The sequence below is a fragment of the Nannospalax galili genome, unplaced genomic scaffold (assembly GCF_000622305.1).
Source record: "Nannospalax galili isolate Female #2095 unplaced genomic scaffold, S.galili_v1.0 scaffold1051, whole genome shotgun sequence".
Taxonomy (NCBI): Eukaryota; Metazoa; Chordata; class Mammalia; order Rodentia; family Spalacidae; genus Nannospalax; species Nannospalax galili.
Genome location: NW_008331995.1, coordinates 2646896 through 2659649, shown reverse-complemented (window position 1 = coordinate 2659649; position 12754 = coordinate 2646896). Strand labels below are relative to the sequence as shown.

The 12754-nt window shown below is 38.6% G+C and overlaps 1 protein-coding gene across 14 annotated transcripts in view; it reads left to right on the top strand.

Moving 5' to 3' along the window:
• Positions 1-12754, top strand: part of Magi1 (membrane associated guanylate kinase, WW and PDZ domain containing 1) — a 692255-nt gene that overhangs the window by 582036 nt on the left and 97465 nt on the right. For all 14 annotated transcript variants that reach the window (XM_017796616.2, XM_017796611.2, XM_017796614.2 and 11 more), the window contains exon 5: positions 1084-1285. In XM_017796616.2, coding sequence (XP_017652105.1) covers positions 1084-1285 — 202 coding nt within the window. The remainder of the gene's footprint in view (positions 1-1083; positions 1286-12754) is intronic.

Below are 12754 nucleotides of genomic sequence, written 5' to 3'. Positions count from 1 at the left end.
TGTTTTGTTTTGGTGGTTTCTTTGGTACTAGAGATTGAACCCAGGGCCTTGCACGTGCCAAGCCCGTGTGTGCTCTACCACTCAGCTGTCCTTGGTGCTCTTGGTCTTTCTGATGCTTTCTGTTTAAAGAACATGCAGCCAAGTGAAACAGAAGCCATAGTGGATGGCCAGTAATTAGAAAAGGTAGATGTTGCATTTTGTCAAAGACCTTTTACATCCATTCAAATGATCAAGTGATTTTTGTCCTTGAGTCCATTTGTGTGGTATCATACACTTACTGGTTTTGTATGTTGAACCATCTCTGCCTCTCTGGAATGAAGCCAACTTTATCATAACAGAAGATCTTTTTGATGTGTTCTTGATTTTAGTTTGCACATATTTTATTATGAAGTTTTGCACTGTGTTCAGCAGGGAGATTCAGAGTGCAGAAAATAAGTGACTGTTGTTGCCTAACCATAAATGGGGCATCTGTAACATCCTCTCTATGGCTCAGGGAACGCTGCAAAAGAAGAGGCAGAAAGAATGTAAGAGCTCAAAGATATCAGGGAGCAGTGTGAACACTGACTTCTGGGCACGACATGGCTGTTGCACTCTTGAATTCATAGCAGCTGTGATTACCTGGACAAGATCTCTGTAAGCCTGGGCCCAACAACACCATGTCACGGAAGAGAGAGGGGTTCATGAGGTCCCACCCTCTCTGAGGATCTAGATATAAATGATGGCTAGGTTGGGAAGGTAAAGACATTTTCTTCAGGCGCATAGTCACTAGTAAGGCATGCATGCTTCTGTAAACACCCTAATGAATCTCACTGGGTCAGAGAAGGGCGAAAGAGTAGAAGGGGTCTAGGTGGAAAGAGAAAGGGAATTAATTAGTAGGAGAGGAACAAGAGATCAAAATACATTATATACATGTATGAAAATATAATGAAACCCATTATGTATAATTAATATTGTGCTAATAAGATCTGGGAACTCCGAGAAGGAGGAAAAAGAATGTGTTATCCATCATGCACCTCCCAGGCATGCTGCGTGTTGCTGAACAGCTTTGTGTTTGTTTTCTTTTTCTTGTACCTGATTGAACAGCCGATTCTGGAGACCAGGAAGAGCACACTCTCCAAGAAGCAACGCTCCCGCCTGTGAATAGTAGTGTCCTCGCCGCTCCCATCACGGACCCTTCTCAGAAGTTCCCTCAGTACCTACCTCTTTCTGCAGAGGATAATTTAGGTCCTCTACCTGAAAACTGGGAGATGGCCTATACCGAAAATGGAGAAGTCTATTTTATAGAGTAAAGTATACCATTCTTTCTCCCTGGAGCTTTTCCTTCTCATTCTTTTCCTTTCCCTTTCCTTGCCCTGGTAGCTATAGGTCAAAAGAATTGATCACACACCAATGTTGTTATTTTCTAAGCGTTAACAAGCTCATACAAAAAGGCTTCTTATGCATATCATTCCCAATTCAGTTGGAAGAGTTTATGGAAGCATAGATCTATAATTTCCTAAAGGAGTTAGACAACTCTACCATAGTGTATATAATTATAAACAATGTATTTAGCCATTAAAAAAGCAAATTCTTTGCATATTTTTCTTAACTGGATTGCAGTTTTCTTACTGTTGGGTTTTCAGACTTCATTATATATTTTGGACATAATTTACTATGTTTGTGATTTGCAAATATTTTCTCAAGTGTTGTTTTTGTTTTCATTGTCTTCGTGCTTCAAAGAATGATTGTGGATGATTTGGTTTAGCTTTTTTTTTTTTCTTTGCGGGTGTGCTTTTATCATGTTAGCAAGAATTCACCTGACACAGAGTTAGAGATTGTCTGTTACATTTCTTTTAGAAACTATAGTTTTGCAACTTGCGTTTGGGTCCATGGTTCAGTTTAAGTTCATTTTGTTGCATGGTATAAGATATATGAATACAAGTTTAAAAACATGTCTCATAGCAGTGCTGACAGCATGCACAAGTGCCATGAACGCTCAAGCGAGGCAAAATCCCAGCACAGATGTGGGAAGTAAGTAACTCCAACCCTACCTGAGGAGCTATTGGCGCTATTGACTGCTGGGAAGGGGAGAGTCAGTCTCTTTCACTGGTGAGAGTCTTGGTAGGTTAACCAGGCTCCAGTGGGTGGATCCACACCAACAGACTGATATTTTCTAGCCAGAGGGAGAGGACAATTCATATAGAAAACACTTGTTTCTGGGAGTCTGAGAAGCACAGCGATCAGCACTTTGCTTTCTCCGCTTCCTAGCTGTGTGACCTTGGAGACTTGCATCTACCTCTTTGCACATCTTTTCCATATCTGTGAAAGGATGAAGCGGGTATAATGTGTACTACCTACCTTGTCACACTGTCCTGGGAGTTAGAGGTAGTGGTGTAAAACCCTTGTGTGAGTAATAATTAGCGATCACTGCTGCTGTTCTTACATTTTTATCATCACCTGCAATTTTCACCGAGGAGTTTCAACATCATCAAAAGTAAACTGGGTGTCAGCTGTAAGTTCAGATATTTGTACTTAGAGTTTGCAACAAGTTGCCTCCCCAATTCTGTCCATTAGCTGGGCTGGTGCTGAGAAAAGGGGAGTAGGACAGAGGCCTTCCTGATCCACAACAACGTGCCAAACACAGATTCTTTGAAAAGAAGGAACCATTTTGCCCAGAACTGAACTGATACATTCTCGAAAGTTTAACTTGCTGATATTCAGTGAAATGCTAGACCCCCAACTATGACTGGCCTAAGCATACAGTTTTCTGCCTCTTTTGTAAGTTAACCAGCTTTTATCTGCCATGAGGCCAGTTTTGCTGCCCTAATATTTAAAAATGTAGCTCTGACAAATATGGAATTTTTTCTTCAGCTACCAGGTACATAGATTTTAGCTATATATAACATTTAGATTGGGGAGGTAGTTCTATGGTAGAGCTCTTACCTAGTGTGTGCAAAGTCTGGATTTGACCCCTAGTACTGCAGGAAAAAAAGTTATTATGTAATCTCACATGACACACATACATATATTCAAATGCCATTTGTATGTTAGCCTAATTACACACACATACATATACATACATACATAAATACATACATACATACATACATACATACATACTGGTGACTAAATTTCCTAGTGTCTTTCATCTGAAAAGAACTTCTTAGAGTTATATAGCAAGTTAAGTTAAATTACAGTTGAATATATCTTTGTGTGTGTGTGTGTGTGTGTGTGTGTGTGTGTGTGTGTGTGTGTGTTACAGGCTTGATGAGCTCTAAACTGCTAGATAACATTTTTAAGGAAAATCTAAAATATTGTATGTTAGCAAAGAACATTAAAGATCAAGCATAGACTTAGAAACCTTGCACATTGTGTAGAAAACTAGAAAGTATGAGGCCTTTGAAAGGAGCTAATCAAGCTGACTGTCTCCAGAGCTATCAAAGGAACCACGGTGGGTCATTCCTGGAGTTTTCTTTTTGCTTCATTTATCTTAGCCTTGGAGCATAAGAAACCGGCAACCCAGAAATGCCAGCAACTAGAGACAGAGATGGTCCTAATAAAAACCTGCTTTCTCTAGCTGAATGATGGGGAGGGGGTGGAGCAAGCAGGAGGCTTTTAGTGAACAGCCCTTGTACTCCAGACAGCAACGCAGGTCATGAGGGACTGTGGATATTTCTCCTTAATAGTCTGACAGGGAGCCCAAACCTATCAAGGCACTGCTGTCAGAAAGGCTTTCCCAAAGATGAACTGTTGACTGTAGCAAGGCAGGTCAGGGCTGCCCTTTCCCCACCTAGAATGAGGTACCCTGTTTCTCTACTAGGGTGTTATCCAAGGAGGCTTAGAGGAGAGTCAAGATTTCACCACCTTCCTGTAGTAGAGGCGATAGGCAGAGCACTTAGCTGGGAGCAGTGGCAAGATTTTTCTACCCTTTCCAGCCATGCTGGTATCAGGCAAGACCTGGTAAGGAGCTGGCATGAACTTCCCCAACAAGGTGAGGCAAGGCTTTCCTTCCCCATCCAGCAGCAATGAAAGCCAGATGAGGCCAACCTACAACTGCCTATTGCTCTCTGGAACAGTATCACGTGAGAGCCAGCTACATGAGGTTTAAATAAAATCCAGAGCTTTATAATTATATAATACCTTGAATGTCTATGTTAATTAAAAAAAAAAAAAAAAAGATCACTTCTTAACTGGGCCTGTTTATACAGACTTGGAATTCAGCTACTGGGTGTGCTGAGGCAAGAGAATCTCAAGTTCAAGGCCTGCCTTAGCAACTTATTGATACCCTCTTTCAAAATTAAAAAAAAAAATTGCTAGGGATACAGCTCAGTGCTTGGATACTTTCCTTGCACATGTGAAGCCCTAGGTTTAATCCCCAGTATCATTCATAGATATAGACATACAACCAGATATATAGATGATTAATTGATAGATGATAGGTAGATAGATGATAGACAAATTGATAGATAGAGATAGATAGATAGATAGATAATATAGATTTTTTTTGTGCCAAGAAGCAGAAAGATCCCATGTTGAATGAAAAATGACAGTCAGCATATGTCAAAATGAAGATGGCAGAGGTGTTAGAATTATCCTATTATAGCCAAGCACAGTGGTACACACATGTGTTCCTAATGCTGAGGAGGCTAAGGAAGGAGGATTGAGAGTTTGGGGCTAGCCTGGGATACTATAGCGATCCTATCAAATGAACGAACGAATACACCCATTATAAAACAGTTCAGTCACCAGTTATAAACACACTTTAAACAAATAGTAAAATAGAAAGTTTCAGGAAAAAGTGAAATCAGCAAAACAAGAGACGATACAAAAAAGAGAATTTTAAATTTAAGAATGAACGGTCAAATTAGGTAGCGCAGTAGATAGACTCAGCTGCTCAACATTAGAGTGAAAGCAAGAGAAGAAGACTTTGTGAACTTGGAGGTGGAAACAGAAATTACCCAATATGAATGACCAAAAAGTTGGGAGAAAAGAAAAGAAACCTTCAGGGGCATTGAGGCTAATTACAAAAGATCTAACATCGGTCATCAGAATTTTGGGAAAAAGATGGAAGAAGTGGTGTTTGAAATTTCCCCCAAATTTGGTACAGGAAAATGCCAAATACAAGAAGCTAGGTGAGCTCAAACAAACAAATACAAAGAAAATGCATATTATGGTCAAGTTTCTGAAGACTAAACACAGAAGTCTTGAATCACTGGAATAGGGTAAATGACACCTCAGATACATATGCACAAATAAGGCAGTTGAGCTGAAACAGCTCACTTCTCTGCAGGAATGGCAGGGCCCAGGGCTCAGGACTCTTCAGGGGCTGGAGGAGGAGAGGAACTTGGCACCTATACACTAGAGTGAAAGAGAAATCAAGACATTCTTAGATGAACAAGAGCTGGGGAAGCTTATCTCTCTAAACAAACAGCCAAAGGGTATTCTCAAACTAGAAGAGAATTCTAGAACATCAAGAAGGAATAGGAATAGAAAAAGTGAAAATAGAGAAATTTTCCTTCTTTATCTCTTTATTTTTCTGAATTAAGTTGGAGGATGGAAGCAAAAAACAAGTATAATGTTTTTCCATACAGATTTAGAAAAAGCAAGCCAGTCGTATTGTAAATGAGAGAGGGAAAAGGAATGTAAGTGGGAATGAACAGGGGAAATGGTCACACTAGTAGATTGTGATGCACACACACGAACAAATATGTGAATGTGATAAGACATATACAGATATGAAGTAATACCTAAATGTGGTAAGATATAATGTCTTAATATTGATACATAATACATATAATTTAAAGCAACCACATCCAAGGCTACAAAAGATACACCATCAAAAGCACTGTAAATAAATAGAAATGGAACCCTAAAATCTTAGAAACTTATATAAGGAGGCTGGAAGAAATAGAACAGAAATAGCAAACAAGAGCACAGCATCAGTAATTAGTAACTATATTAAATACAGCAGTTAAAAAGGAATCACAAAGTGGATTAAATCACTAGCCAATTGTACGCTTTCTAGAAAAACGTGTTTCAAATGTAATAGTTGAGGTGAAAGTGGCAGGACAGGAAAAAGATACCTTAAAATCGTCAGTCAGAAAAGACCAAGCACATTAATGATCATGTTAATACATGATAAAACAAGAAAATCAGCATTTCAATAGTAAACACCTGACTTCTAAATTACAGCATTTCAGAAGAGTCATCTCAAGATTGGTTTGTTTTGTTTTATTTTTTGTTGGGTTTTGTGACATTTGTACAGCCCAGCCTGGCCCTAAGTTGTGATCTTCTTGCCTTAACCTAAATGCTCAGCCTTAGAAGAAAAAAATTTTAATTGAATTAAATGAAAATAAAGCCTATCAAAATGGAACAAAGCCAGGTGAACGATGAGAGATTAAATACGTAGCATGAAATACAGGTGTTAGAAAAGAGGGAAAGGCTCAGCTCAACAGTCAAAACTATTACTGCCAAACAGAAAAACTATAAGGAAACAGTTTTCCAGACAGCTGGTCAGTTACTTATACAAACTCACAGCAATGGTGACAGCATGCACAAGTCCCATGCAAGCTCAAACCAGAAAAAAAAATCCAGCATCGACCTGGGGAAGTGGGTAAAAAAAAAAACAACCTAAAGAAATTTTGGCAACCAATGACTGCTGGGAGTGGGAAAGATGGGTCTCTTTCAAGGATGGGACTCTTAGTAGATTACCAGACTTCAGTGGTTGGATCCACACTGAAAGACGTTTGGGGACACAAATTAGACTCCATATATGGTGGGGCGGGGGGATAAGGGGAGGTGCAGGTAGGGGATGCAATCTAAATCCCATCAAATTATAATGCATGAAAATCGCAAGAAAGAATAAAGACCATTTCTATACAACATTCCAGAAAATAGAGGAAGAGAAGCCTGATACTTTTAAGGAGAAGGTTATAAATGTGGATCTGTTGTGATCGCTGTGCATGCCTATAGCCAGGTTACAAACCCTAGCACTAGAAAACAACCAAAACCCCCTAGAACATTAAAAATAAAAAGAACAAGAAAGAAAATTCAAATAGTGTAATCTACTTTGTTAGTAGGCAATCACTCAACACTGTGGTGTACAGCTAAAATCCCAGCACTCAGGATGATGGCGAGTTTGTGGCCAGCCTGGGCATAATGAGACGTTGGCTTAACAAAAAAAGGCAGGAAAGAAATCATGTGATTATAATAATGTAAAAAGGAAATTGCGAATTTCTACACTCATGAAAAAGTAGAAAATAAAAACACATTTTCTCGACTTTATAAAGAGCATAAATGACAAACCCACAGTTAGCATTAAACTGAGCAGGGGCAGAAGACAAGCCTCCCTGCCTGTTTGGGAACAGGCTGCTTCTCACCTTGCTTATTGAACATCATGCTGAAAGTCTAGCCAGGTTCATAAAGTAAGAAAAGGAAATAAAAGCTGTACAGATTGAAAAGGAAAAAAAAATAAAACTATCCCTCTTTGCAGATTAAATGATTATGTAGAAAATTGCAAAAAGTGTACTCACCACAAGATTCCATAAATGAGCTCATGCTGCTTCAACCTGAGAGGCTTACGAATATATATTAACAATGAACTTTTGGACACCAAAATTTCAATTGTGATGTCCTATTGCTCAAAAAATAACAGATAAGGAAGCTGAGTGTAGTACCATGTGCCTATAATGCCAGCACTTGGGGAGACTGAGGTACTAGAGGCCCAAGTCAGAGTTAGCCTGGGCTACACACACAAAAAGGATAGTAATGATACATAAGTATTAATCTAGTAAGATTTGTATAAATTTTGAATGCTATAAACTATTAAATGCTGATAAAAGAAAGTCTAAATTAATACATAGTATATTAAGAGGTTGGACCTTCAAAATAGTTTAAGAAGTGTTCACCAAATGAATGTGTAGGGTTAATGTAATTCCTGTCAAAGACAGGGACTTTTTGTTAAGTATAGACTAGGCAAGTTCATTCCAGACAACTGGGAACTTTCTCATATAAACTCACAGCAATGGTAACAGCATGTACAAGTCCCATGCATGCTCAAGCCAGACAAAATCCCAGCATAAATGTGGGAAAATGGGGAAGAAGCCCCAACTTTACCTGTGGAACTATTGTCAACCGATAGATAACTGCTGGGAGAGGGAGTCAGGTTCTTTAAGGGTGTGACACTAAATAGGTTAACCAGACTCCAGTGGATGGACTCACACCAAAGGGCATATGAGGACACAAACTTGACTCAATAGGCCTTAATATTTATGACAGAGTATATGAAATCTGGTGTGGGGGCCTGTAAGAGGTATGCAGATAAAGGATCTAAATATGATCAAAATATATTATATGAAATTTGCAAAAATTCAATTTAAAAATTTTATTCATCTTTTGATAAGGTCTCCCAACTCTCTCTGTAGACCAGGCTGGCCTTGAGCTCACAGAGATCTGCCTGCCTTTGCCTCCTGAGCACTGGGATTAAAGGTGTATATCACCATGCCAAGCTCAATTAAAAATTTTTTTAATTAAAAAAATTTAAGCACTTATTTAAGACTTTAAAAAGATAGTAATAATACATAGGTATTAATCTAATAAAATATTTATATGATTTTGGAATGCATACTAATGAAAGAAAGTCTAAAGTAATGGAAAATATATAGTATTTTGAGAGATTGGAAAGCTCCAGAATAGTTGAAGATGCCAGCTTTCACCAAATGAATGTGCAGGGTTAATGCAGTTCCTGTCAAAGACAGAGATTTTCTGTAAATATATACTAGACAAGTTCATACTAATATAAGGAAAGGAAATAGACTAGTAAAATCAATTCTGTAAAGAATAAAGTCAGGGGAATGAATCTACTTATATCAAAACTTACATAGTACTTATAATACTATATATTATATAACACTATACAGGAATTATATAATAATTATAATGCTATGTAATAAGCACAAAACTTACTCTATTGTACTTATATAGTATTATAAGTAACTGAGACTCCATAGTATTGGTGAAGGAATCAACACACAGATCTATGGAACAGAGTGTAAAGCTCAAAAATAGGCTCATAAATGTGCCTAGCTGGTTTTAGTGGGTCTTTCTGATTGTTGTTTTGTTTTTAATTAAAAGAAACATATGTGTATGTGTGAATGCTTCAGTGTATATATGTGTGCCACATTTGTGTCTGGTGCCCACAGAGGCCAGAATAAGGTGTCAGCTCCCTTGGAACTAAAGTTAACAGGAAGATATGAGCCATCTGATGTGGGTTCTGGGAACTGAGTCCTTTGGAAGAGCAGCAAGTGTTCTTAACCTCCGGGCCATCTCTCCAAGCTCCCCAACTAGTTTTTGACAAAGGTGTGAAAGCAGTTTCTTGGAAGCAAGATAGCCTTTTGATTACAGGATGTTGGAGTAGGGGGTCAGCTAGAAGCACATAACCTAATCCCAAACTGAGCCTCACACTTTACATAAAATGTTAGTTCAACCCACAGAGTGCAATGTAAGTTGTAAAGAAGTTAAAGGCTTAGAAATTTTAAAAGGAGAGCCAACCAGATGGCTCAGCAGGTAAAGGCCTGCTACAAAGCCTGATGATCAGAGTCTGATCCCCAGGACATGGTAAAGGAGAAACCTCCTCCATGCAGAGACATGGCATATGCACCCCTCCCCTAAATGAATTAAATGTAATTCTTTATTTTTTCTGTATTTTGACACAGGGTCTACCTTTAACTCCATCTGGCCTGTATTTCACTGTATAAACCAGGCTGGGCTCCATCTCACAAAGATCTACCTGCTTCTGCCTCCAGAGTGTTGGGATTAAAGGCATGCACCATCATACCTGGCAAGATGTAATAAATTATAAAAATTTAGATCTATGTAATGTAAAACTAGGCAAAACGGTTCTAGACTTAACATCAAAAGCCTAGTATAATCTTGAAAAAATTGATTAATCCAGTCTCATTAAAATTAAATTTGTTTTACATGCAGAAAGTTTTAATAAGAAAATACTTTAGGAGAAAATACTTGCTGAGCTCATCACTGAAAAAGACTAGGATGGAGAATGTATAAAGAGCCCTCAAAACTCAAAAACAAAGAAACAGGCTGAAGAGATGGCTTAGTGGTTAAGAGCACTGACTGCTCTTGCAAAGGACCCAGGTTCAGTTCCTAGCACCCACATGATGGCTAACAACCATTCACAATTACATTTCCAGGGGATTCAACACCCTCTTCTGGTCTCTGTGGGAATTGCATGTATGGGTACACTAACATACATGCACACAAAACACTTTAAACACACAAAATAACACATAAAATAAAAAAAAATTGAAGAAAAGAATAAAGAAACAAATCATTCAGGCAAGGTGTAGCCAGAGCCACAAATAAGCATTTCATTAAAGGGAATATATTGGTGGATAATATACATATGGGAAATACTCAACATCATCAGGTACTATTGCATGGGCAAACACAGTGACAACAGTAAAGAATGGGGCAACCATGTTGAGAGACTAGATCATGTGTATTTTGCTGGCAGGAATATAAAATTATATGCTCTTCTAGTAGCTTCTGTTAAACTAAACATGCATTCTAGCAGACAAACATGTAATCCTTTATCCCAGAGCAGTGATCCCTATATTGGCATAAAAACCTATGCATGAGTGCTCATAGTAAATTTATTCTGAATACCAAAACCGAAACAAAGCACACACAAATTTAAAAAATCTAGAAAAGCCTGCCCATGACTAAATGAATACTATCCAGTTCTGTGAACTACCACTCAACCATAAAAGAATTAATCATCCATATGCACAACCATTTTAAAGATTTATTTTTTAGCTTTTTGAGTATATGCCCAAGTATATGTGCACCATTTGCACCTGGGTGCCTATGGAGGCCAGAAAAGGGCATCATATGCCCTAAAACTAGAGTTATAGGACGTTGTGAGCCACCTGATATGGGTGCTAGGCACCAAACCTGAGTCCCCTGCAAGTGCTCTTAGACTTGGAGCCATCTCCCCAGCCCCTGCAACAGTCTTGATGAGAATTATGCTGAGTAAAAAGCATCAGTGTCCAAACATTACCTGTACCATGATCCACTTTTATACAGTTCTCAAAGTAGTAAAGTTGTAGACATAGGAAACAGATTGGCTGATGCGGGATAAGGGGTTCAAGAGGATTGACTGGAAGGAGCCAAGTGTGTGGATAAGGAAGGACAATGTGGGAGAGACCAGTGATGATGGAAATGGCTTGTTTCTTAATTGTGTACAAGCACAGCCTAGTTGTCACAGTGTTGTTTTTATGTAGTGTTTCCCTTGACCCTATCTAGGTAAAGGATATATTGGATCTTTCTGTATTTTTTCTTATAAGAACATGTGGATCTATACTTATTTCCAAGTAAAAAATTGCTTTCTGAAATGATACATATTTTTGCTTCCCAGCAATGACTAGTGTTGCTGAATTGTGTGTAGACTAGTACAGACCACAGACTCAGCTATAAGTGGTCAGATACAGCAGAGCAGTGAAGGAAGTTACTGTATTTTTATTTTATTTTATTATTTTAACACAAGTGAAATATATTTTCATAGCCATTATTCTTTAATAACTAATAAAACTTGAATCTGAAATGCGGGTGCAGTTCTATACCTCCTTACATTTACAATGTAAAGTTTAAATTTGGGGTAGAAAGTATCCATACCTAAACTTCAAATATTTTTTTTCCCCACTTCTTGTTGTTTCTGGGCTTATCCCACCTACTTAGTTGCTCAGTGAAATTGCCACCCAGAGTCTTGGTCAGCAAAGGCTGGCTTCTTCTACCTGTGGCATTTCTAGCAAAGCTCAAGGACAATATCCTTGGGATGTTTCAAATTTCAAAAGACCAGTCACTGCCTGTTAAGACTCTTCCTCCAGGGTTAGCCTGTATCCTCCAAAAAGGCATTTGGACAGCATCTCTGTTCTTTAAGCTTTTTGATGGCCTGGATTCTGTTTGTAGTAGGTAATTTGGGTGGCCTTTAATCCTTTAAAACCTCAGTTAGGGGCCAGAAAGATGGCTCAGTCAGTAAGGGTGCTTGCAAACAAGCCTGATGACCTGAGTTTGATCCCTGGGACCCACATGATGAAAGACGAGAACTTATTCCTGCAAAGTGTCCTCTGACATACACACACATATCATGGCATGTAGATACATACAGAGGGAGAGAGGGAAGGAGGGAAGAAGGGAGGGAGGGAAGGAGAGAGAGAGGGAGGGAGAGAGAGAGCACTTGAGTTAGGATGCTGTGGGCAGTATGTGTATGAATGTTGAGCTGGCGTGTGAAGGAGACAGTTCCACACTGTCAGGACAAGGCTTATGTAATAGGGTGATTTACATAGTAGCCTTCTTTGTGAATTTCGGTATCCTAGATTTAAGCCACAGGCAAATGTAAAATAAATTAGAATTTGCTCTTTGGCAAGTGTAAAGACTAATAGAATAAGTCTAGACAGGAGTAGACAGTACAGGCACAGTATGTCATTTTTATCTCATTTTTCAAAAATAAAGCTGATATTACATTTTGAGCCTTCACTAACTGAGTGATTATATCTTAGCTAGGAAAATACCCCTCTAAAACTCCCACTAGGCCATTTTATCATTCTAACCTCCAGCTCCTTATGGTTTGGGTTTGCTGTTGGAAAGCATCTTTGCTCTGGCTCATGAGCAGATATGCAAGTGTGTGCAATTCTTTTGTCTTTGTGCTCTTTTGTTGTTATTCTTTCTTTTTAAACAGATTTCTCATTTTGTTTCTGGA